Source organism: Cebidichthys violaceus, unplaced genomic scaffold (genome assembly GCF_023349555.1).
Source record: "Cebidichthys violaceus isolate CVI_PGR_0920_01 unplaced genomic scaffold, fCebVio1.0.p SCAF_11, whole genome shotgun sequence".
Classification (NCBI taxonomy): domain Eukaryota; kingdom Metazoa; phylum Chordata; class Actinopteri; order Perciformes; family Stichaeidae; genus Cebidichthys; species Cebidichthys violaceus.
This window is the reverse complement of record NW_027176274.1, coordinates 1,359,944-1,387,443: the sequence shown is the minus strand read 5'-3', so window position 1 is coordinate 1,387,443 and position 27,500 is coordinate 1,359,944. Positions and strand designations below refer to the sequence as shown.

The window sequence follows — 27,500 nt, the reverse complement described above, 5'->3', positions numbered from 1 at the left end:
GTTCTCAGTCAAAGCCAAACTCTGTTAAAGTGCTTCTCCTTCACGTGTTGTTTCGGAACAATAGATTTAGTTTGGTGCTTTAGGCTGTTGAGATGTCAGCAAGTTGGGACATTTAGGGCATTCTGATGGGATCAGATACTTGAGTTTGTTAGTTGTTGAAAAGGGGAATACGGAGTAATACCGAAGGCAGATTCATCTTTCTAGTGATGTTAGCATGTTAACCAGCTAGCCTGTCCTGTCTTTGTAGTACCACTTGTAACCTGGAGAGGCGACAGTGAGTCGCTGTAGCATCCAGTCAGTCCAACATGAGAGGACCGATATTGTCAGTAATACATAATAATACAATAATACATCTATGTTTACAAATGATAATTTGTTTGCTGGATTAAATCCAAAGTGTCAGAAACGAGAAATACGAGAGATAGAAATATGAGTTCTCGTTTTTTTGTTTCTGCCTCTTTGGATTTAATTATAAACTGTTTATAAGAAGTGGGCGTAGTCATCGTCACCCGTTGGTTTGTGCTCTGACGTTTTGAAGCCTTGAGTTCGACAATTTCGCCGTCGCCATCTTGGATTACGGCCGTCGCCATCTTGTTTTTTGCAACCAGTGAACAGGAAGTGACCACATCTGGACTGTGGAGTGACGTAGAGACGCCGTATACGTCTCTGGTAGAGACCTGTCAATCAGTGTGTAGCCTCGCCCCTAAAGCATCTCCTGCTTTATGGTCTGTTTGACTCTAAATGGAGCATAATGTACTAAATGAACATCATGCTGTATTGAAGAAGACTGTAAACTAGAGATTGAGACCATAAACTCATGTTTACAATGTTTACTGAGGGAATAAATCAAGAGAGAAGTAGAGTCATTTTAGACTAGACTTCTATACAACCAGAGGAGTCGCCCCCTGGTGGACACTAGAGAGAAGTAGAGTCATTTTAGACTAGACTTCTATACAACCAGAGGAGTCGCCCCCTGCTGGACACTAGAGAGAATGCAGCTTTAACACATGAAGCTTTGAAGAACTTTAAAGAACCGGAGGGTGCTGCCTGGATTTAATCCAATAATCAGACTATCAAAGCTGTACCAATCATACAGCCCCGGTTAGTATCTCAGTAAACACACAGATGGCTAACGTGAACAATATGCGCAGATAATAAAATAGTTATTTTGCGTTTTAACAGCTTGGTTGAATGTTCTCTCTCCCTGCTGTTTGTTAGTAGTTGACTTTTATCTAATAACTGATGACTGTAAATGTAGATTGTAATGAGCCAGTAGTAGAGCTGAAGCACTGCCCCCTATTGGCCAGATATTCAACACTGCACCCCTTTAACGCTGCGCTAATCAATAAATAACAGCATCAGATCTCGCTTGTACTGAACCCTTTGACCACAGTTCTGTGGTGGATCCAAGTTTGGAACTAGTTTTCACACAAACGCACCAAAGTCACAGGACTGAGGAAACTGCTTCTCGTGGCTCAAACTGAATGAAATGCTCTTAAATCGTTCCTGGAGAAGATTACAGGAACGGAAAAACTGACTCACACTCACCACGAATACAGTCTGCTTGTATGTCGTTGACGGCATTCATGTTAAATGATGGCGAGTGCATGATCGTGTTTCAATACAACATGCAAACATCCATAGAAACAAGCGTGAGTATATATGTATAATATATGCATCTATTAGTGAAGCACATATCTGTGTTTCATGAAAGCAACACTGTCTTTGTTCATGGCTGGCTGATGAATGAGTGAATGAGCCCAGCCTGCTACTCACTGTACATATTCACATCCTCCTGTTAATACGAGTAACGCAGCTGACTCCTGGTGATTTAATTTACCTTTAATGTAATGTAGAGCAGAGTGCACTTTGCCCTCCCAGCACACAGGAGTCTAATAATAGCAGTCTTATGGGGGATTGCGATATGAAACATGTTTCAAACACAGAAGCTGTTCTGTGGTTCATGCACACTGATCCTCCGGTTTTGGTCCCGCATGTTACCAAGGCATTAATGAAGCAGCTGACCGCTTTCGAGGTAAAAATCCGGCAACAAACAGCTGCAGGCTTTCACGTGAGAGACTTTCGCCTCCTTGTACATTGGCCTGCAGAAAGAGGGCTGCTCTCAGTAATCAGCATGAAGCACATGACCTGCTTTTCTCCTCAAAGCACACAATGTGCCTCAGTGTGCTCTTGTACACTTGTAATCAATTGAATAATCTAATCAGAAGTAAAAGTAAAAGAAATGGGGCCGACACAGCGCTGCAGTTCTTACCAACAGGCCAGAAGAGCTCCGCTGACAGAGGCCTGCTTATTTCTGTCCTCGAATTTTAGCTTTACATAAAGTTCATGCTTTCCCCTCCAGCAAGTTGTGATCTTTCCATCGCAGTAGTTTTGATTTCAAAACGAAAGCGTTTCCATGTATTTTCTAATTTCCTTCATATTTCTTCATTCAGTCATTGCACTGATGCGGTGGTTAACTACAGGCTCTGCACTGCTTCTAACGAGCTGCACTAATGCATCATTAACGCAGTGATGTTCCTCAAACTGACCATGGAGCTGCTTGGTAGCGGTGCTCTGTGTGGGAGTGAATACTTCTACTTTGATTCAGAACAAAATGCCCTTTTAGGTCATCAACTTCCTGTCCACTGCTCTGTCACAGGAATGTTCACCACATGCTCAGATTGGAGCTTTGTAGGTTTAGATTTTCTAGAACACAACAACAACATGCATGAATTAAAGCATGTTTTATTTATTTAAACCATTTACAAAGCCATCTTTGAGGACTTCCATTTTGAAAAAGAAGGTTGACACGTTTTCTTTCCTAAGCTTCCTGTAGCGTTGCTTATTTTTGATGTACATTTAGAAGACTTTCCTGTAGAAAGAAATGTTTTTTATTTTTGCAAACTTTGTGTTTGACTTCCTGCTGGCTCTACCGCCTCTGCTGTGTTTTGGACTCAGATTGTTGTCTTGTTCAAGGACACCTCCGCGGTGGTACAGAGGGAGGGGTGGTTGAAGATTGAATCGGGGAATTTCAGGTCCCAAACCTGCTTCTCTAACCTTTTGCTCACCTTTAAGAGCGCATTAATGCAACCAGCTGTGGAATCTGCATCACATTTAGCATTTCTCCTTGAGGTTTCTTCCTTTCTTTCCCCGTTAAAGGGGACGATGGTCCGAGGACAGAGACTGTCACATGTTGGACAGATTGTAAAGCCCTCTGATTTGGGGACAGCAGATGAAAGCTAGCCTCTCTGGCTAACTCTGGCTCACTTACAGTTTCAATGTTGATTGGTGTGCATTGTCCCTGCAAAATATGTAAACAAATAAATAAATACTGGGCTGTTGAATTGAATTGATTTACTGTCCTCTGCAGGCTGCAGAGATGTGTCCCATCGTGCGTCCTCCTAATCCTGCTGGAGGACCAGGATACAAACATCATCTCTCTACGGCAAGATGTGTCAGCAGAAATACAAAATGTTGCATTAACACAGTGGGGTCTGGTCTGGTTTGGTTTGGTTTTGGTCTGGATTGGTTTGGTTTTGGTCTGGATTGGTTTGGTCTGGATTGGTTTGGTTTTGGTCTGGATTGGTCTGGTCTGGTCTGGGTTGGTTTGGTTGTGGTCTGGATTGGTTTGGTTGTGGTCTGGATTGGTTTGGTCTGGATTGGTTTGGTTTTGGTCTGGATTGGTCTGGTCTGGTCTGGATTGGTTTGGTTGTGTGGTCTGGATTGGTTTGGTCTGGTCTGGATTGGTTTGGTTTTGGTCTGGATTGGTCTGGTCTGGTCTTGGTTGGTTTGGTTGTGGTCTGGATTGGTCTGGTCTGGATTGGTTTGGTTGTGTGGTCTGGATTGGTTTGGTTTTGGTCTGGATTGGTCTGGTCTGGTCTGGGTTGGTTTGGTTGTGGTCTGGATTGGTCTGGTCTGGATTGGTTTGGTTGTGTGGTCTGGATTGGTTTGGTTTTGGTCTGGATTGGTTTGGTTTTGTCTGGATTGGTTTGGTTTTGGTCTGGATTGGTCTGGTCTGGATTGGTTTAGTTGTGGTCTGGATTGGTCTGGATTGGTTTGGTTGTGTGGGCTGGATGTTGGCCACCAGTCCTCCTCAGACACCCTGTTGTCCATCTCTCAGAGAATGAGTGAGACGTGTGTTGGAAGCGTGTCGGGAGCTCAGACGGAGAGAAGCTGAGCGCCGTGAGGAGATCTAACAATCCCTGCAGAGGTGTGGGAGACAGAAACACAGACTGCTGGGTAAATATTGACACCTGTGATGTCCTGCTCTGCTGTTTTATGGTCTCTGCTGGCAATTATTAATCAGCCACTAAAATAATGTCGGACTGGCCACTTCCATGGTTACTGTCATTGCTATATATATATATATATATATATATATATATATATAGGTGAAATAAAGAAACACACATTAGACCCTTGTAGCTCCAGCCTTCTTTGAAATGGCTGTTAATGGATCCATGTTTCTGTACAGGAGATAATGAGGTCAGTGTTTGGACTTCTGGCACAAACTGTTTGGAAAAATACATTTTATTTATTGTTTTTCAAACTGTAGACAGTTGATGGTAACATTGCATTATGGTCTACATAATGTCTGTTTGATAATTACTAATGTCCTAACATTAGAGCTGGGTTACATAATTGAGATGAATATCACAAAAATAATGTATATAAATATATTTTTTAACAATTTCAGTATATATATATTTGGCATTGCATTCTTTCTTTCTTTGCTCGATTTCTTATTTATTTTCTCTCGAATTTTACTTTGCAATGATTAATTTAATTTAAATCATTTTTATCTATTTTTTTATTTAGTTTTATTTGAATTTGAATTAATTTCTTTTATCTTTATTTTATTTTCCCTTTGTTTTAACTTCATTTGATTGCATTCGCTCTCATTTTCCTCTTGTCGTCATCTTGTCAATCATTTGTAGAGCTTTTTAAGTTGATTCCTTTAAAAGGCGCTCTATATATACATATATATACACACATACAGTATATATACACATATATAGGTGATTGATTGATCCCTGTGCTCATCGTAGACACATAATGAGGGCGCTGTGTTGAGGCCTGCAGATGTTTATTTGCTGATTGCTGCCGCGGCTTCAATAAAGCTCTGATATTAGAAACGAGGACAAACACAGGAGTAAAGAGTGAACGCCCTGTGGGGGAGCCATCAGGCAGACGCTCTGTCTTCTGTTTTCTACCTTGAGTGTAGCGTCACATCTCTCCTCGGAGGGAATCGAGCTGTTTGCCTATCATCGTCATGTGCAGCAGTTTGCTCCGGGCGTCTCGGTTTCTCCGACCTTCTGGGACTTAAAAGCTGAATTTAGCTTTTTGTGAGAATGAGTTTCCCTCGTGTTCTTTCTTATTTATTCATTTACCAGAGACGGTGCATAATTATCAACATTACCTCAACGTAAATGAGCCAGAGCTAGCTAGAGAGATACTATTTCATTTGAATGTTCAATAATAGTTGTTAGAAAAAGATGAAATCAGTTAAAAGTTGGTACCTTTTCTTAAGGCTATATCAAGCAACAGAAGGCTGCTTCATCTCACTCATCGGACGTTACAGGTCCTTAATGTTACAGGTAGCCGAGGTAATGACACCAGTAGCAGTCATTACCGTGTTATTACTTCTTCTACACATATATTAGTATTTAAGTTACGTTTTAAAATAAGCTAGATATTGTTCTTTAGGCATGAATCACCAGAGGAGCTGATCTTCCCGGATGCTCTCTGTAGAGAGAAGAAGACGTTGAGTGATTCATCATCAGCTGTGTCTGATAGATCTCTGTGTTGGTAACCTGAGGAAGATCTCTGTATTGAAATACGGCGGCTGTGTTTTCTTTCTGCTCTCACGTTCCCTCCGCGGTGAGGAAAAGCCCATAGGTTTTCCAAATAAGGCGTGGGTGAGTATTAATAGAATAAGGCTGCTGCTGGGGAATATTTGTATTGACCTGTTGAAAGACTTTATCTGATGCATGCCGTTTCCATGGCAGTGTGGGGGCGGGATGCTTCGAGGCCGCCGTGTGCAGCTGCAGCCGGCTGGATGACTCCTCCGTATGGTAGCGGGAACCCACCTTTAAATGTCAGATTCGGACAGTTTCAAGCCGGACTCTGTGTTTCCTCACTTTGGTTTTCATGGTATTGAATCCGCTCACACGTTCACAGCAGAGCAGTCAGGCTCCCGCCAAATGTACATGAAATATCTGTAATCATATAACCTTTCATAGTTTCTGTTTGTGGAAAGTTGTTGCAAATCGATCGTGGAACATTGCTTGTTGTTCTGGCAGCGTCAGCTGATTTCATTCAGCATCAGCGGCTCATTGATTCTCACATATATTGGCTCCAAACCAGGCGGGAATCTGACGAGTGAAGCCAAAGCTTCATGTGTTAAAGCTGCATTCTCTCTAGTGTCCACCAGGGGGCGACTCCTCTGGTTGTATAGAAGTCTAGTCTAAAATGACTCTACTTCTCTCTTGATTTATTCCCTCAGTAAACATTGTAAACATGAGTTTATGGTCTCAATCTCTAGTTTACAGTCTTCTTCAATACAGCATGATGTTCATTTAGTACATTATGCTCCATTTAGAGTCAAACACACCATAAAGAGGGGATGCTTTAGGGGCGGGGCTACACGCTGATTGACAGGTCTCTACGTCACTCCTCCTCAGTCCAGATATGGTCACTTCCTGTTCACTGGTTGATAAAAAACAAGATGGCGACGGCCAAAACGCCGAACTCGAGGCTTCAGAACATCAGTCCACAAATCAACGAGTGACGTCACGACGACTACGTCCTCTTCTGATGAGCAGTCTGCGCTCATTCATACAGGTGTACAGGCCGTCTTTATAGCCTGTAAAGACTATAAACTTCTCACTGTTAATGGTAATGAGCGCTCCCTCCTTTTTTCTGCCAATGAATGTTCAGGTCCTTGACAAAAGTCTCTAGGGCTGAACTGTAGGAATAATCTATGAAAATATGTATTCAAGCAGCCAATAATACAGAACATAGACCTCTGCTTCGCTGCCTCTTGTCATGGTGTTTCTATTCAGTCCAGTTCAGCTTCATGAGAAAATAGCAAAGAGTAACCTTTTCTAAATTCACCTCCCTCTCCCTGTCTCACACCTCGTTTCTTTATTTTCCTCGGTCGTGCCTCACTTCCTCAGTCGTCCGCCAGTCACTCCTCCCCTCTGAGTGTTGTGTTGTTGTTTTTTTTAGCTTGGAGCCCTGCTAAAGGCTTTTTCTTTCTCTTTTACTTGATAAAGACATGCTGTGTTTGTTCAGTTTGTTCCGGCAACAGAGAGGCCCGTGGTGTGAATGTGATTCAGCTGGCTGATTCAGCCCATTAGACGGCTCTGTGGAAAGAATGCCCGGCCCCGGGCTCACTGTGTGGCTGCCGCTGAATGGAGACCGGTCTGCTTTAGCTCTGGTGAGGTGGACTCATGACAGCCTGCGAGCTGTTTGATTAAGACCTGAACGGCGTCTATGACACCTTTTTAGATTTTAGTGTGCAAAGAGAGGGTTCTCCAGCCCCTCAAGTACGTCAGCACTCACACAGAAAACCCAACAGTTTGAACGATCTAGCCTTATTTTGAAAGCACTTTCTCAGAAATAATGATGCTAACTAGAACCATATCGGGTTCTTTGGCTTGTCCTCTTTTTAGAAACGTTTTGGTTTCTGGTAAAAATCTTTTTGGGAGTGTTCTACCTAGAACCCAACATGAAGGGTTACACCTAGAACCATCTGTCAAAGGTTCCACCTGGAACCACCAATGAGAGGTTTTACAGAGAACCCTTCAGTGGTGCGATGGTTCCGCCCAGAACCTAGGATCTATCCGGAAGCTTTCCATTTTCTAAGGGTGACGCCAGGAACCCACCCAAGGAGTTCTGACTAGAACCCTTTAATATTTCAAGGGTCTCATCTAGAACCTTTTAATATACTAAGGGTTTCATCTACAGCCCACCCGGTTGGTTCTACTGAAAAGTTCTTTTATATCCCAAGGGTCTCATCTAGAACCCACCCAAGGGGTTCTACAGAGAACCTTCCTCTTGCTGCTCTGCTGTCGCAGCAAAACATTTTCAAAGACCTACCTGAGGCTCCAAATGTAGAACCAAAACTAACATCAATGTTCACGTTCTTGCCCCAGATCCATAAACACCTGCGCACATATTGTTCTGTGTTCACCTGTTGTGACAGAACGTCAGCCTGTTTATTTGGTTTGATATCTAGTCTCATATCACAATATCGATGTATATTAAAGATATACATGTGCTCCGTCCTTGGGTTCTAACTCGTTCTGTCTCACCGTCCTCCACAGATAGTGTCCAACGTGCTGATCTTCTCCTGCACCAACATCGTGGGAGTGTGCACCCATTACCCCGCCGAGGGCTCCCAGAGGCAGGCCTTCCAGGAGACCAGGGAGTGCATTCAGGCCCGCCTCCACTCCCAGAGAGAGAACCAGCAGCAGGTGAGAGCTCAGAGGTTCACGGTGGCTGGAGACGGAGAGGAGGAAGCGACCGGAACCGAGGTGATCGGATCAAATGAAGTCTTTGAAAGGACTACTTCACTGGAGGCTTTTGAATTCTAGCTTCCTGTAGGAAAGAAAATGTGTCTCTGAAGACTGTTTGTGGTGGATTCATCCTCTGTCGTACAAAGAACCCTTCTGGGCTTCAATGGTTCCACCCAGAACCCCCTCTGGAGGATCTATGCAGAACCTTTCCACCTTCTAAGGGTACCTACAGACATCCACACAGGGGGTTCTATAGTCCAAGCTTTTCATCTGAAACTGAACCAGGGGGCTCGACCTAGAACCCTTAATTACTCCAAGGGTCTCACCTAGAACCCACAGGAGTTTTTACCAAGAACCTTTTTAATACTTCAAAGGTCTCATCTAGAACTCACCCAGGGGGTTCTACAGAGAACCATTGATTACTTGAAAGTTTGTCATCTAGAACTCACCCAGGGGTCTTTGCTGAAAACCCCTAAATAACTCCAAGGGTCTCATCTAGAACCAACAGGTGGTTCGACCAAGAACCTTTTGATACTTTTAACCCTAAAAGATGCTCTGAAAGAGTGTGCAGTAAAATGCTTTTTTAACAAAGTATTCTATATTTGAGATAAAGACAGATGTATTACTTGGTCTTTGAAAGAGTGAATGTGCGTTATTATGCTTTCATATTATCACTACATCTGTGGCATAAAATGTTATTAAAATGACAATAATGCTGTTTTTGGGACAACATATCGTTCAACAAAGTAGTTATTGTGACGGCTCTAATATGCAGTTTCCTATCGTATGAAAAGAAAAGAAAAGCAGCAGATCTTCACATCCGAGAAACTTTTCTAGAGTCGGAAACGTAAGCTGGGACAGCTGGTTCCCCATTCACAAAAAGATTGAGAACGTTCGTGCAGCTTATATGTGGATATTTAACATTTTAAAATGATGGAGAAAAAATGTAATTTGTATATGCAAATTGCATTCATGTGTTTATAAGATTCATTCATGTCATAAGAATCGCTTTGATATGTATTTAATTTCACTGAAGGGTGTTAGTCACGCTGCCTCCTCCCCTCTCACACACACACACACACACACACACACACACACACACACACACACACACACACACACACACACCCCACACACACACACACACACACACACAGCCTCCACCTCTTAACTTACCTTGCACTTATTACGTCCCACGCTTTCCTGCAGGAACGTCTTCTGCTGTCGGTGCTTCCCCGCCACGTTGCCATGGAGATGAAAGCCGACATCAACGCCAAGCAGGAGGACATGATGTTTCACAAGATCTACATCCAGAAGCACGACAACGTCAGGTACCTCACACACACACACACACACACACACACACACAAGAGTAACTAAAAAACTACAAAACTACACCGTTTATTACAGACAGAGGCTGTAAACAAACTAATTATCGTAAGATTTTCTTCTTTCCAACGGTCCTTGAACACATCATTTGTGATGAACACGTCTGTCCAAAAAAGCAGCAAAAACGAAGCTTAAAATTGTGATATTTCCTTAAAAACATTTTATTCTACATGTCTCATTTAGAATCTTGCCACAAATAAACAGTTTGAAGTAAACAGATTGTGTAGAAACATTAAGTTGTGAGCTCCTCAGAGCAACTATGAAGTCATGATTGATTCATCTGAGACCGGCAGTCACTTAACAAAAAATCTGTGAAACCTTCCAATTTTTGTAAAAAAGAATCTCAAAGAAATTCAATTTGAGTTCTCTCCAGCCATGATTGTTCTGCTTCTATAGAGGAGCAGGACTTTTATATTGCAGTTGAAAGTACGAGGCCACAGAGAGAAAAATTTGACGGGAGCAAAAAGACGCCCCGAGAGAACGCCTGAAACAAAACAGAGAGGCTTTTGTATAAAGAAGTATATTAGCTCATAAAAACATTAATGTGCTCCAGTGACTCATACCATGATTTAGAGTTTTTAAGCTGCTGCTGAATCCGATTCAGAAAATTCTAAACAAATGTAATTAAAAGTGAGTGACAGGGCTGGTCTGCCATGCAGTTATAACACAACCTTTATAACACATTTATAACATGCATTTATAACAACATTTATAACATGCATTTATAACAACATTTATAACACAACATTTATAACATGCATTTATAACATTTATAACATGCAGTTATAACAACATTTATAACACAACATTTATAACATAACATTTATAACATTTATAACATGCAGTTATAACACAACATTTATAACACAACATTTATAACATGCAGTTATAACACAACATTTATAACATTTATAACATGCATTTATAACACAACATTTATAACATAACATTTATAACATGCAGTTATAACACAACATTTATAACACATTTATAACATGCAGTTATAACAACATTTATAACATGCATTTATAACACAACATTTATAACAACATTTATAACATAACATTTATAACATTTATAACATGCAGTTATAACACAACATTTATAACACAACATTTATAACATGCAGTTATAACACAACATTTATAACATTTATAACATGCATTTATAACACAACATTTATAACACAACATTTATAACATAACATTTATAACATTTATAACATGCATTGATAACGTAACATTTATAACATTTATAACATGCATTTATAACACAACATTTATAACATAACATTTATAACATGCATTTATAACACAACATTTATAACACAACACTTATAACATAACATTTATAACATTTATAACATGCATTTATAACATAACATTTATAACATGCATTTATAACATAACATTTATAACATTTATAACATGCATTTATAACATAACATTTATAACATGCATTTATAACATAACATTTATAACATTTATAACATGCATTTACAACATAACATTTATAACATGCATTTATAACATAACATTTATAACATGCATTTATAACATAACATTTATAACATTTATAACATGCATTTATAACATAACATTTATAACATTTATAACATGCATTTATAGCATAATATTTATAACATGCATTTATAACACAACATTTATAACATAACATTTATAACATGCATTTATAACATAACATTTATAACAACATGTATAACATGCATTTATAACATAACATTTATAACATGCATTTATAATATAACATTTATAACATAACATTTATAACATGCATTTATAACATAACATTTATAACATAACATTTATAACATAACATTTATAACATGCATTTATAACATAACATTTATAACATGCATTTATAGCATAATATTTATAACATGCATTTATAACATAACATTTATAACATGCATTTATAGCATAATATTTATAACATGCATTTATAACACAACATTTATAAAATAACATTTATAACATGTATAACATGCATTTATAACATAACATTTATAACATGCATTTATAACTATTTTCAGTGATCTTCCTGGTCTGGATCATATTCAATCTGAATTCAAATAAATGAATGCCCTCGTGTGCACCCCGTGTTAAAGAAAGACCTACTTAGTTTAACACTGTGTGTGTGTGTGTGTGTGTGTGTGTGTGTGTGTGTGTGTGTGCGGCAAACAGTTCACACACGTGTTGAAGAAATGTTCAACAACGACGACGTTTATAAAATGTTGCTGCAACAGAAGTGTAGACTGAACCGTGGTTTAATCCAGGTTAATCCTGACTGGTGCAGGCCGCCGCCCACCAGCAGCGGAGGAGGGAGAAGTGCAGGCGTTGCCATGACGATAGGCTGCATGGTATTTTCCCAGAGTATTTATTTTATTGTCTCCACGTTCAGAAGTATTAACCGTTCAGAGTGTGATGTAACGTTGTCATCTTTAAAAAAGAATGAGAATGTGGACTTTAAACCAGCAGTTCACCATTGAAGAGATTAGTAGTGATGTTTAGAAGTGTGGTAGTGTGACATACTCCATTGTTATTACTGTAGTATTACTATAGTAGAGAACACACAGGAGTACCAGAGTACCAGCAAAGTAATGTACTGCTGTGTACTACGTATTTTAGACTCCTCAAAGAATCTACATCAGTTTAAATGTTATATTAATAATGTGTTCACCTCTTTACCTTCATGATGTGAACTGAAGCTGTTCTCTCTGATCTCTACAAACACACCAGACTATTCATGACACACAGTCACTGCTCCACTGCTGCCTCACCTGGTACTGAGTGTGTGTTGATGAGAGACTTCACAGAATCTGAACTCAACACTTTAAGAGGACAGCTGCAGTTTAACAAGCTTTGGTTTGGTTTGGCACCACCCTGTGGAGCAACAAGGAAACAGAGTTGTTATGACCGTGTGTGTGTGTGTGTGTGTGTGTGTGTGTGTGTGTGTGTGTGTGTGTGTGTGTGTGGAGCAGCAGCTCAAATCTCAAACTGTGCAGGGAGAGTGTTTATGGCCCGTAGCCGTCACAGTCAGGTGGAAGCCCAAACCGCGACACATAATAGGTGCTATTGAAGCCCGTTATCGCTGTGATGCGGTCCCTTTACATCCTCCGGGGTTAAAGCATCAGGTCACGTACGCCGGTCTTTATCGTCACTATAACGTGATCAACAACAGGAGTTATCCTCTTGAGAAACGTCAGCTCGGTTGAGAGTGCAGATTGTTTGGGCAGTGAAGACGTTCATGAATGAGTGGGCGCACACGGACGATAAACAATTATGACAATAACGTTGAGTTGTGTGCAATTAAGAGGCCAAGAAGGTTGTGTTGGTTCAAAGTGGATCAGTTCATGACTACAGCTGGAACTGTGGATGGATTATGGAACAACAGGCCACCTCTCCCACACAGAAGCTAGACACACACACTTTACATTTGTTCAGCCTCTTTTTTTGGTGTGAGTTTGTCTCTTTTTTTGCTCATTTTGTATCCGTTTGTTTTGTGAGTCCTTGTAGTCATTTTGTGTCTCTTTGTAGTTGTTTTGTGAGTCATTGTAGTCATTTTGTGTCTCTTTGTAGTTGTTTTGTGTCTCTTTGTAGTTGTTTTGTGAGTCCTTGTAGTCATTTTGTGTCTCTTTGTAGTTGTTTTGTGTCTCTTTGTAGTCATTTTGTGTCTCTTTGTAGTTGTTTTGTGTCTCTTTGTAGTCATTTTGTGTGTCTCTTTGTAGTTGTTTTGTGTCTCTTTGTAGTCATTTTGTGTGTCTCTTTGTAGTTGTCTTGTGAGTTTTTGGTCCCGTGGGTTTTGCCTGTTAGGCCTGTTCAGTAATCTGAATTGCTTGTTTGCTGGAGCTGGAAATGCATCTTTGTCTCTTCTTCTTTTGTAAAGGGTAACGTCTTCACATGAGCAGAAGAGACAAACCTGCGTCTCCAGCTCCAGCAAACAAACAAAACACAAAAGTAAAAAAAGACGGCGAGGTGTTGGTTTGGAACTGTAAATTGTCCTGCTGTAGATTTTTTCCGTGACTCACAGGGGAGTAGGCGGCCCATTAGCTGTATCCGCTAAGCTCTGCTGAATTCTGTCTGTGGTCATGAGTGTGTGGTTAATGGGTAGCTAACCAGGTGTGACCGGGCCTGTCGGGGAGCGGGCAGTGACTTCTGGTAATTGGGGCTCTGCTGAGAGGCTGAGTAACAACAGGAAGAGAAGTGACAGCTTCCCACTGCTACAGCTGAAGAGTGAGAGGGGAGCCGGGGGGGTCGCTTGATGCTGCAGCAGATATGCATTAGAGTCTGTACGTTTCCACCCTTCTGCCTGTCAACAACAGAGACTAGAGCTCATAATTATGTGACATAAAGGTACAAGTAGTATCTGAAGAGTTGAATGTTTCTGCTTCATGCAAAAATTGTTAAACCAGACGGCAACCTCTGGTATAACCAAGTGAAGCCGTGACGTAGAGACGCCGTATACGTCTCTGTAGAGACCTGTCAATCACTGTGTAGCCCCGCCCCTAAAGCATCCCCTCTTTATGGTCTGTTTGACTCTAAATGGAGCATAATGTACTAAATGAACATCATGCTGTATTGAAGAAGACTGTAAACTAGAGATTGAGACCATAAACTCATGTTTACAATGTTTACTGAGGGAATAAATCAAGAGAGAAGTAGAGTCATTTTAGACTAGACTTCTATACAACCAGAGGAGTCGCCCCCTGGTGGACACTAGAGAGAATGCAGCTTTAAGACGTGAAGCTCTGAAGACCTTTAAAGAACCGGATGTTGACGTCTGGACCTGAAGAGATGGACTCTCAGCGTTGCCGTCTTGCCGTCTTTCTCACCAGATTTAAAGACTTCTGGACTTCGTGCTGCTGGATCATTTTATTGTGAAAGAATTGGCAACACTGTAATGTTTAAAATCAAGTGTTCTCTTACTAGTTTCTCAACGTTACCAACCCTAGCTTTAACCAAAGAAAATGCCATATTTGGAAAAAGGCCTAATTTGGAACATCCAAACGTAATATGACAGTGTTTAGAGGTAAACCTGTCACTTGTTTGCATCATTTTACTTTTAAAGGCACAGCAGCTTCCATTGCAGATCATTTAGTGAGGTCCACTTCTGCTCCACCTCCCCCTGAGACTGAAGCATCCCCACCTGTGTTTGTCCTCTAGACTATATGAGGTCCTGTGGCTTCAAGCAGAGAGGCCACAATGGGTGCTGACTAAAGCGTTATGCAGGAAGGGCTTTTGGGGCGGATGTTTGTGATGGTGCTGCACCCCCCCCCCACCCACCCTGTGAGCGTTTGTGAAATATTCTCAGACAGAACAACGTATGAAGGCCGGCGGCACCCTGAAGAGAACCGCATTGAAAGAACATCCCATGAATTAGAAGGGAAGTGACCGTACCTTTGTTCTTCCTGCTCTCACCGGACAGGAGTTGACACTGTGCAGCAACAGCACATGGCTTTAGTGCGTGTGTGTGTGTGTGTGTGTGTGTGTGTGTGTGTGTGTGTGTGTGTGTTACAAAAGGCTGTTGTGTTGAAGCCTGACCTGAGGATCAGTGAGCCTGCAGCAACAAGCTCAGAAAACACACAACACACAAATCACTGGTGGTGGTTGATGTCTGCTTTATACACGAGTGAAGACGAGACCACCGCTTACCTCTGGTGACAGAGTGTAGTTTGCCACTATAATGTCTAAAAAATGAATATTGTTATAGTGTCTATTGGCTCCATCAGACCGTGACCTCCGCCACGCAATGCGGCAGTTTGCAGCCGAGCGAAGGTCCGCGGTTCTCTGCCGGAAGACGATAGGCCGCACCCTCCAGGTCTGGAGTGAGCCACTGGCCCTAAAGCGAGGCAGCTCATCGGGGTCTTGTTCACCAGTGAGGGTACAGTGGAGCGTGAGACGGACAGGAGGTTCGGTGATGTGGGTGTGAAGAGGAACCAGAAGACAAAGCTCTTCATTCACCAGTCCGGCTGGGTTCAGACCCTCAGCTGTGCTCATGAGGTCTTAAAGCTGCATTCTCTCTAGTGTCCAGCAGGGGGCGACTCCTCTGGTTGTATAGAAGTCTAGTCTAAAATGACTCTACTTCTCTCTTGATTTATTCCCTCAGTAAACATTGTAAACATGAGTTTATGGTCTCAGTCTTAAGTTTACAGTCTTCTTCACACTCACTCTTCTTCTGTGGTGGTCCGCCTAAATGAAAGGTTTAAGAGGAAGTCCCTTACGATGAATGCTGGTCTGGCTTTGATTGTTCCTGTATTATTTACATGACAACGATGTAGTTATTGCTAGCGTCCCGCGGCTGGATCAGGAAGTCCCCCCTACAGACAAAGCTCTCATTGTGAGTGTGAGACCAGCAGCACCAACAGAAGGAATCAGTGTCACAGAATCCTTTTAATAACTTGATAAAGTCACATGAATGTTCTCACCCTACACACAACTTAAAACCAGTACAAACCCACCGCATGGTTCATGAAAAGTTCTTTCATCCAAAATATAAACAGAATCGTAGATTTATCTCCGAGGCGTTCGTATTTTCACAATAGTTATCAGTTGGTAAAAGACGATTGCTTTCGATCCTCGAGGGTTCAGAGAACTTGAATGCACGCTAACCAAGCTTTCATTTATGTCATTCAAATAACACAATGTCTTATAATCTCTCGTCCCTCCTGTTAGTCTCGGTCCAGGATCTGCTCTGCAGCCTCTTCCAGGGTTTAATGATGCGTACTAACGAGTGACTCATCGCCACGGGAACCCTTCAAAGACACCAGGTCTCTGTGACCAGTAATGGCGTCTTCATAAAAACAGAGTCCGGCTTTTCACGCTGCAAAAATATCCATATATATATATATATATATATATATATATATATATATATATATATATATATATATATATATATATATATACTTCAGTAGTTCTGACATCCACCAAACTTCACACCTTCATTCCTCTCTGTGTGCTGAAGCTTTCTACAGAGGGCTTTGTCCACACACCACTCACACACTCATTTATACACTTATTAATAACAACATGGAGGACATGTTGACAGTGTTTTCTGATTTATAGAGTGATACAAAGAGATGTCTTAGATGAAGAAGAATTTTGAACCTGACTTTATCCAATGTTCACATTTGTGTTCTGGAAATGTATAACAATTAGCACATCATTAATAAGATAATGCCTCATTTGCATATTTAAACGTACATTACAATAAACACAGAAAATGTATAATACAAAAAGAGTTGCCTTAGTGTCGTTATAAACGGTGGACGTTTCATCGTGATCTCCGTTAGTCAATCAGCTGTGGTGTCTCCTCTTAAAGAGACAGGCCCTAAAACAGAGCGTTTCAGACAGAGGCTGAATACACGTATATTCAGACAGACAGTGTGAGAAAACTAATGTGTTTTTTGAACATTAAAGCATGAAAACATGTTCGAGTAGCAACCCTAAATACAAGAATGAACCTGAAAATGAGCACCATATGTCGCCTTTAAAATACGTAAACGAGGCTGTGTGTGAACAGCCGTCTTTGAGATGAACGAAAGACCATTTTTGAAAGTCCAGAATCCCTCATTACTGCGTCCACACGTCCTTCCTCTCCTTCCTCCATCCTTTCATTTCTCTCGTTCCACCGTCTCCGCTTCCACCCAGTGAAAAGCCCGTCTCTAAAGCTCAGACACGTCGGCCAAGTGTCTGGTTTCACTCGGCCTCCCATGCAACGGTTCACGGAAAACAATCAATTATTCTCAGAAATGTGTACCCCAGAGTGGGGACTCTTAATCCTTTTCAGCCTGAGATCCAAATTGAGGGAATTTAGGCATCTTGAAGAGCCAGGTTCATTAGAAGACGTTAGTGCTCTTGACATGTGGGCAGCCAAGAGGAAGAACTCTGCCTCAGACGACGCAGAACTCACACTTTACTTATTACATGCGAACATAAACAGCTCCTGCCCACACATGTACTAACACACCGTGTTCCTGGAAACAGCCCTGTGAGATTCATGTGAGCTTGTTTGGTCTAAAAACCTTTTGTTTATTTATAGTTTGTGTTTTTACTGACTCAGAAAGACACTTCTACATGGTACACTGTTCATCTCTGGACAGTTTCTGATGGTTCTGTTAATCTGGGGGTTTATAAACCAGCTGTGCAGGAGTTCCAGGAGGCAACCTCCAGATTTAAAGAGTGAAGTCAGAGCTTCACGTGTTAAAGCTGCATTCTCTCTAGTGTCCACCAGGGGGCGACTCCTCTGGTTGTATAGAAGTCTAGTCTAAAATGACTCTACTTCTCTCTAGTGTCCACCAGGGGGCGACTCCTCTGGTTGTATAGAAGTCTAGTCTAAAATGACTCTACTTCTCTCTTGATTTATTCCCTCAGTAAACATTGTAAACATGAGTTTATGGTCTCAATCTCTAGTTTACAGTCTTCTTCAATACAGCATGATGTTCATTTAGTACATTATGAAACATTTAGAGTCAAACACACCATAAAGCAGGGGATGATTTAGGGGCGGGGCTACACAGTGATTGACAGGTCTCTACCAGAGACGTATACGGCGTCTCTATCTTATGTGTGATCCAGTTATTTGGGTGAGTGAGGGGTGTCGAATGAGGTTAGGTAGTGGGACACATTTCAATCTACACATTAATACACAAATATCCCTATAAATACACACACACACACACACACACACACACACACACACACACACACACAGAAGTACATAACTAAAGGGAGGAGGAGGGCAGAGAAAAAGAGAGGAAGACGGTTATTTAAAGTGTGTTTGATCACTGGGGGATCCCACAAAGAGCTGAGTCAAACGGTGTCAAACAGGACGTCCAGCGGCTGAAGACACACGGCACGGCGCTGCCTTCTGACCGCGTGACGCCCGTCACATGTTTCAGCCTCGGGAGCCAATCGGTGAGCAGAGAATAGATGCGCTTATTGAGGGGAGACATGCAGAGCGAGGGACGTGACGGTGAGCGGTAGAAGGTTCTGATGCTTCAGGAACCAGCTTCTTTTTAACTGTGAGTGAGTGTGCATGAGGTCGACCCCCCCCCCCCCCCCCCCCCCTCAAGGCCACAGTACAGAGACAAGTCGTTTATGGGATGTTCAGATTTTAAACCCTCAGAGGCAGATTTGTGATTGGGGGCAGTACGAGTGGATTGAATGTGAATCACCGCTGAGTGCTCTCTACCTGACGGCGCTCTTTGTCCTCGCTTCCTTCTGAGGGGAGGGGCTCAGCCCCGGTGACATCGTCTGAGTAATGAAAAAGCCTCCATCACAAAAAAAACACCCACAACAAGCTTTGCTGTATCAGCTTACCGTGTTCTCAGGGAAGAGAAGTCGCAAATGTATTAAGTCTCTGGAACACACTCTCTGCATTCTGCCAGGACCTCATGAGCACAAACATGCTGTATCAAGTACCGTCATCACCAGGTTACAGGCATCATGTTCCATTTACACCTGGCTGCTCAAAGACGCTTCAACCGCGATCTCACAGCTTCCATCTCCATCAGGGGCTTCAGTGGGGCATCTTGACCCGGGTCATCTAATCAGCCACCTGGAACAAGTCCCTGTATTTAAAGCAGGAGGCAACCTCCGCTTCTGAAGAGTGAAGTCAGAGCTTCACGTGTTAAAGCTGCATTCTCTCTAGTGTCCACCAGGGGGCGACTCCTCTGGTTGTATAGAAGTCTAGTCTAAAATGACTCTACTTCTCTCTTGATTTATTCCCTCAGTAAACATTGTAAACATGAGTTTATGGTCTCAATCTCTAGTTTACAGTCTTCTTCAATACAGCATGATGTTCATTTAGTACATTATGCTCCATTTAGAGTCACACAGACCATAAAGAGGGGATGATTTAGGGGCGGGGCTACACAGTGATTGACAGGTCTCCACCAGAGACGTATACGGCGTCTCTACGTCACTCCTCCTCAGTCCTGATATGGTCACTTCCTGTTCACTGGTTGCAAAAAAACAAGATGGCGACTGTAGAATAAGACTAGAACTCTGCTCTGAACTGCACGTATGCTGGTGTGCACACAGCTAGCTTAGCATAGCTACATAGCGGACTCTCCCTACTTCATTCATTGTGTCCACTTCTTTCTGTGCATGTTTGCAAAGATGTTTATGTGCGTCTCTGGAGAAGCATAACTGCATCTTGATCTGAAGCCCCCATGAGTTTCAGGTCACATTCTTAAAACGGAGATGAAGTTTGAATCCTGTCTCTCGTGTCTTTGTGTCTTTGTGTCTCTGCAGCATCTTGTTTGCAGACATCAAAGGTTTCACCAGCCTGGCCTCCCAGTGCACAGCGCAGGAGCTCGTGATGACGCTCAACGAACTCTTCGCCCGCTTTGACAAGCTGGCAGCGGTAAGGACGCACACACACACACACACACACACACACACACACACACACACATGCATGCTGTGTGTGAAGGCCACACACTGGGCTTTGTTTGGTAGAGAACGTATGTTCCTTGTTGGTGTGAACATCAGCCCATGCTAGCATGAATACAGACTTGTGCACAGAGCTCCACAATATCTGTCGTCAACGTCCTGCAGCCAGAGACTGTTAGCAGCACGTTTATTAATAATCTGAAGCAGCTTCATGAATATTGATCCAGAAGCTTCATTGTTTGTGCAGCTAATGATCAACATGTGACACGTGTTCATGAAAAGCTGACGGGCTCATCAATATCCATGAGTTAAACGGGCGTCGTAAAGCAGAATCAACACTTTTATGTCCACGCCAGATGTGCCTTGTGTCTGTGTATCACACACACACACACACACACACACACACACACACACACACACACACACACACACACACACACACACACACACACACACACACTAACACACACACACACACACACACACACACACACACACACTGTCCTCTTTACACAGTGGGTCTTTTTGTATTTTCCCAGAGCCATGTGCTACAGAGATACTCAGGTGGCTGTCATGAGACACAGCCTTCTCCCAAGCCCTACAGACACACACACACACACACACACACACACACGAGCGTGTTCATGTGTGTGTGCGTAACTTCTAAAATAAATTGTGGAGTAAATTCTTTTAAACAAGCAAAGTTGTGATTGTAAAAGCTCTCATGTTTCAACAGATGTTCTCTTCCTTAACGTCGTTAAATTCAACCGAACAAATCAGACTAGTTTGATTGACGGGTGTGTGTGACTCTAAATGGAGCATAATGTACTAAATGAACATCATGCTGTATTGAAGAAGACTGTAAACTAGAGATTGAGACCATAAACTCATGTTTACAATGTTTACTGAGGGAATAAATCAAGAGAGAAGTAGAGTCATTTTAGACTAGACTTCTATACAACCAGAGGAGTCGCCCCCTGGTGGACACTAGAGAGAATGCAGCTTTAACACATGAAGCTCTGAAGAACCAGAGGTTGCCTCCTGGTGTGGATGGATCAAGCTGTACAGTTCACTGTGTCCTGGGGAGGTAATGCGTCGGTGTTCTTGTTCTTCGTTCAGGAGAACCACTGTCTGAGGATCAAGATCCTGGGGGACTGCTACTACTGTGTGTCCGGGCTGCCGGAGGCCCGGGCCGACCACGCCCACTGCTGCGTGGAGATGGGGATGGACATGATCGAGGCCATCTCGTAAGTTCTACCATCAACCTTGACAAAGGAACAACGGGCCAGATCCACTGCTTCCCTTCTCACCTTTCACAATAAAAGCCCTTTATCAGTTTACCAGAGGGAACTCAAATCCTCTCGGAGCATTTCACTAAAAGGAAACTCAATAAAATATCTAATAGTAGCTTTAGTTTAATACAGAATATTTTGCAGGCCAGTATTTTTACATTTTGGTGTTGTTTGCTGGTCCCGCCCCCCCGGTGGTCTCTGGTTTTTAAAAAGACTAGCTCACACACACACACGGAGTGAACTTTCCCCGACCATGGGAACACCACTCTGGACTTCTTGATTTAGTTGGTGTTCCCCTCTAACGGGAGGCTGCAGTAAAACAAGAAGGATAGAGATGTTGGAGCAGCAGGTCGGTCGGTGGGAAAAACCTCTGGACAGATGATTTCCAGATGCAGTTTTATGAATCGTGGGAATTATTTACAGGCTGTGGGAATTGTAATAAATGACGTCACTTGTTAAAGGGATACTTTCACATCCAAACACTACTACGTTTTAATGATCTCTTATCTTACTGAGGGAATAAATCAAGAGAGAAGTAGAGTCATTTTAGACTAGACTTCTATACAACCAGAGGAGTCGCCCCCTGATGGACACTAGAGAGAATGCAGCTTTAAGACGCGAAGCTCTGGATTTAAACCAGAACACTGATTCCACTGTCATGTCCGTACAGTAAATATGAAGCCACAGCTAGCCGCCTGCTAGCTTAGCTTAGCACAAAGACTGTAAACAGGGGGAAACAGCTAGCCTAGCCCTTAAAGTATCTGCTACTAACTAAAAGTCTGTACGTCGGTTCTTTGATTTTCTCAACAACCGTTCAGCCGATTGACGTCAAACTCGTCGGCTGAGTTAATCAGAACCCGAGGACGGGTCGAGTCGAGCGGGACGTTGTTTGGATGAACTGTTCTTGAGAAAGCTGAGGTCCAGCAGGGCGCTGCGACAGTGAAATGAAACATGTAAAAGCAGAGGGATGAACTCAGAGGTGGTCTTCAGTCACAGCAGTGAGTCTCAGCGTTATCCAGCTGTGATCTAACCAGGACTACACGGCTGAGGCAGTGAGGACTGTTCTGGTCCACTCGGGTCACCCGTCTGATCGGTAACAGCTGCTGTCAGCCTGGTTAGACACCAGAGGCTGCCTCTGTGTTCATCTGAGTCTACAGACTAAGACCTCGATACTCAAGGAAAGCTTTTAATATTCAGAACTAAATAACAACCATGTTAAAACAAGGAAACAGCATTCTTTAAATACCTGTTACACTGCAGGAGTGTATGAGTTTATGAGTGTATTAATGGATTCACAGCTTAAACAGAAGCTTTTTAAATTTCCACTTTCACAGTTTTCAAGACGAAGTTTACTGTAAACTGTTTGATGATGAGGAACATGAAATCTGTGTAAAATCAACTTAATTTTTACGTTAAAATCTTTAAAAACTGAAAACAATGAGACTTAAAGGAATTCTTCTCCCACAAAACAATCATGTGAACATCGAACAAACGTGTTTCCATGAAAAAAAACAACAAGAAAAGTCTTGAGAACTGTTAACAATAAACTAATAACTATTCAAAACACTTCTGCATAAACTCTCATGTTTGCTCAGGTGTGCTGTTCATTCGTTCATTCGTTGATCAGTAACATGACTGATGGTTCCTTCTTTTATCGGTTCAGTTCAGAGACCTGAAGCGTTCCCTGTGTGATCTCTAGAAGGTGGTTTGTTCCCCGGTGGTCCTGTAGAACCTTCACGCCGTCGTGTCTCCTGTGCTCGTCCTGCAGGCTGGTGCGCGAGGTGACCGGGGTGAACGTGAACATGCGAGTGGGCATCCACAGCGGCCGGGTCCACTGCGGCGTGCTGGGACTCAGGAAGTGGCAGTTCGACGTCTGGTCCAACGACGTCACTCTGGCCAATCAGATGGAGGCCGGGGGCCAGGCCGGGTCCGTGGCTCCAGAACCTGGTCCGTTTGACGGCAGCGCTGTAGATGTGTTGAACGTGTCTGAACATGTGTGTGTGTGTGTGTGTGTGTGTGTTTGTCACCTCAGGCGCATCCACATCACCAAGGCCACTCTGAACTACCTGAACGGGGACTACGACGTGGAGCTGGGAGAAGGGGGGGAACGAAACGCCTACCTGAAGACGCACAACATAGAAACCTACCTCATCGTGGGCTGCAGTCAGAAGAGGGTAGGTCCTCCTCTGTGTCTGGAGCCCAGAGCTCAGCCGAAGGCTCCTCGGCGCTGTGTGAAGCTGCGTGCTTTGACCTGTATCCACCAGGGGGCAGCATAGCTCCACGTGACAAACACATGTAATCACGTTCATCCTCCAGAGTCACGTCTCTGTGCTCCTGATGATCATCTGTCCAATCTTCTCTCCTCTTTTAAGATCTATCTACGTCTGACTCTGGAGCTGCTAGGTCCTCTTCCTCTGAAGCTCATTCATTTAATTCATCATTTAAGAATATTAATACATGCAGCTCTAGGAACACGTGTTGGTCTCTGTTTAGAATATTAAGAACGGGTCAAAAGTGGAGGAAATAACAACTTTATCACTTTATCACTTTATTAGTTTATTAGTTGATTCATAGATACAGTGTGTCTCTGTGTAGATAAAGTGTGTGTGTGTGTCTGTGTGTAGATACAGTGTGTCTGGTTGTGTGTAGATAAAGTGTGTGTGTGTGTGTGTGTGTGTGTGTGTAGATAAAGTGTGTCTTGTTGTCGTACCTCCTGCAGAAGGAGGAGAAGGCGATGATCGCTAAGATGAACCGGCAGAGGACCAACTCTGTGACCCACAACAGCGGCCACTGGACCGACCGGCCCTTCTACAACCACCTGGGCGGCAACCAGGTGTCCAAGGAGATGAAGAGGATGGTGAGGAGCCCCCCCCCCCCCCCCCCCAATATCTTATCCCAGGTCCTCATGAAGCCGACGCGTTCTTTTTAATTACCCATAATCCTTTTGATCTCACTCTGAGGAGCTCTCAGGGAGACAACAGAACAACGACTAAATCCTGACCTCCACCTTCTAACCCTTTGAACCCTCAAAGGTGTTTCAGGGCCTTTTCTCTCTGTGGTCTTGATTTTTCTCTTCAAAATAAAAGTCCTGCTCCTCTGTAGAAACAGAACCTCCATGAGTAGAAGTAGAGAACTAGAACATGTGTTTAGTGAGAAGAACACAGTTATGATGACATCACTCTTTAAGAAGTTCAATATTTATTTTGTTAATTTATTTCACTACTAATGTAAAGTTACTTTTTATTACACACTTTATGTTGTTATGACTTTACTCCTCTTCCCTGTTTTTATTCTTAGTTCTAGATTTGTTTTCTTCAGAGCTCAGTTCCTCCTCTAGCTTGAGCTCAGTAATCTCATTCATATTTTAATGTTATTTCTACTGTAGCTCTGAGAAGAGAGCGCCACCTAGTGAACATCCAGCCACACACACACACACACCAACACACACCAACACACTAACACACACACACACACACACATACACACCAACACACACACACACACACACACACACACACACCAACAACACACTAACACACACACACACACACACACACACACACATACATACACACCAACACACACACACACACACACACACACACACACACACACCAACACACACCAACACACCAACACACACACACACACACACACACACACACACACACACACCAACACACACCAACACACTAACACACACACACACACACACACACACTAACACACTAACACACACACTAACACACACACACACTAACACACACACACACACACTAACACACACACACACACACACACACACACACTAACACACACACACACACTAACACACACACTAACACACTAACACACTAACACACACACACACACACACACACACTAACACACACACACACACACACACATTGATTTGTAGCAATAGTTTAGAGGTTATGGAGCCATCACAGCGAGACCTGCTGTAGATATATAATTATAATTGTGCCTTTTATGAGATGACAATAATCTATTTTTCACGACTCAGTAATTATCTTTATTGTCTATAAAATATCTTATTTAAATTCAAATTTAAATAAGTTTCAGAATCCAAAGTGATCTTCAAAGAGCTTAAGTATTTAATTTAAAAAGAAATAAAACAGCAAACTGTCATATTTAAGGATCAGGGTGTTATTGATTTATTATTTACTCAATTCATTTAGAATATGATAATATTCTGTCTTTGACGAGAGATGACGTGGCGTCTTCTGTCCTCGTCTTCGGTCTCTGGACAGCGGCTGAGGAGGAGGACAGAGGACAGAGGACAGAACGGTCTCTGTCTTCATCAGAAAATCATATTTAAAATACAGAAACAAACTCATGATGTTCTTTAACCTAAAACCATCCATCATGAGCGTGATTATTATTATTATTATTACTATTATTATTATTATTATTATTACTATAATTACTATTATTATTATTATTATGATGATGTTTGTCTTTTATTTTATTTCAGATGTTTAAGGGGAGGGACACAGTAAATATATACATTTTAAGTTCAAGTTGATGACGTTTTAATCTGCAGTTGATTTATTCATGTCTCTCTTTCTGTCTTTCAGGGATTTGAAGACCCTAAAGACAAGTGAGTGACTGTTTATCAGCGCTAACGTCTCTCTGAGTGAACGAGTGAATGAGTGAACGAGTGAACGAGACGACATCAATAACACACACGAGTCCTGAAAGCAAAGCCTCACTGACTGTTAACCACTGAAGACACAACGATCACTTTGAGTCAGAGACACTGAAGTCTCTCTGACTCCATGGTGCTCCCTCCTCCCTCCTCTCCTCTCTCTCTCTTCCTCTCCTCCTCCCTCCTCTCCTCTCTCTCTCTTCCTCTCCTCCTCCCTCCTCTCCTCTCTCTCTCTTCCTCTCCTCCTCCCTCCTCTCCTCTCTCTCTCTCTTCCTCTCCTCCTCCCTCCTCTCCTCTCTCTCTCTTCCTCTCCTCCTCCCTCCTCTCCTCTCTCTCTTCCTCCTCCTCCCTCCTCTCCTCTCTCTCTCTTCCTCTCCTCCTCCCTCCTCTCCTCTCTCTCTTCCTCTCCTCCTCCCTCCTCTCCTCTCTCTCTCTTCCTCTCCTCCTCCCTCCTCTCCTCTCTCTCTTCCTCCTCCTCCCTCCTCTCCTCTCTCTCTCTTCCTCTCCTCCTCCCTCCTCTCCTCTCTCTCTTCCTCCTCCTCCCTCCTCTCCTCTCTCTCTCTTCCTCTCCTCCTCCCTCCTCTCCTCTCTCTCTCTTCCTCTCCTCCTCCCTCCTCTCCTCTCTCTCTTCCTCCTCCTCCCTCCTCTCCTCTCTCTCTCTTCCTCTCCTCCTCCCTCCTCTCCTCTCTCTCTTCCTCTCCTCCTCCCTCCTCTCCTCTCTCTCTCTTCCTCTCCTCCTCCCTCCTCTCCTCTCTCTCTTCCTCCTCCTCCCTCCTCTCCTCTCTCTCTCTTCCTCCTCCTCCCTCTCTCTCTCTCTCCTCTCTCCTCTTCCTCCTCTTTTATTCTGGCGTCCCGCTGACAGACTTCCTCAGGCTACAGCTCACTTCCTGTTTCTCCTGCAGACAGACAGGAAGTGCATGCTGTGATGTCATCGAGCTGTGCTACTGAGTGATGTCACACATGTATTCATGAGGAGGAGGAGATGTCTGGATGTTGAACCTTCTTCACCTCTATGAACACTGTGAAGTGTGAACCTGAACCTGGTTTATAACACGTGTTATTATGTATCACTCTGTTATTACTGTATCAGTATCTGAACACCTGTAAAGATCCCCGACATCATTCAAAATACTTCACTATTAATGATAATACTTTAAGTCAGATGAGATGATGTTTTCACATGAATATAAAACAGATATTAGAGATGAAT

The 27,500-nt window shown here is 42.8% G+C and overlaps 1 protein-coding gene across 4 annotated transcripts in view; it reads left to right on the top strand.

Annotated features, from left to right (window-relative positions):
- Nucleotides 1–27,500, top strand: part of adcy5 (adenylate cyclase 5) — a 56,384-nt gene that overhangs the window by 16,047 nt on the left and 12,837 nt on the right. For 2 of the 4 annotated variants that reach the window (XM_068736747.1, XM_068736737.1), the window contains exons 2-9: nt 8,331–8,480; nt 9,732–9,853; nt 20,189–20,300; nt 21,449–21,576; nt 23,390–23,548; nt 23,654–23,795; nt 24,341–24,478; nt 26,220–26,242. In XM_068736747.1, coding sequence (XP_068592848.1) covers nt 8,331–8,480; nt 9,732–9,853; nt 20,189–20,300; nt 21,449–21,576; nt 23,390–23,548; nt 23,654–23,795; nt 24,341–24,478; nt 26,220–26,242 — 974 coding nt within the window. Of the gene's footprint in view, nt 1–8,330; nt 8,481–9,731; nt 9,854–20,188; nt 20,301–21,448; nt 21,577–23,389; nt 23,796–24,340; nt 24,479–26,219; nt 26,243–27,500 lie in introns of all 4 variants that reach the window. The other 2 variants (XM_068736728.1, XM_068736719.1) reach the window with 1 other exon arrangement.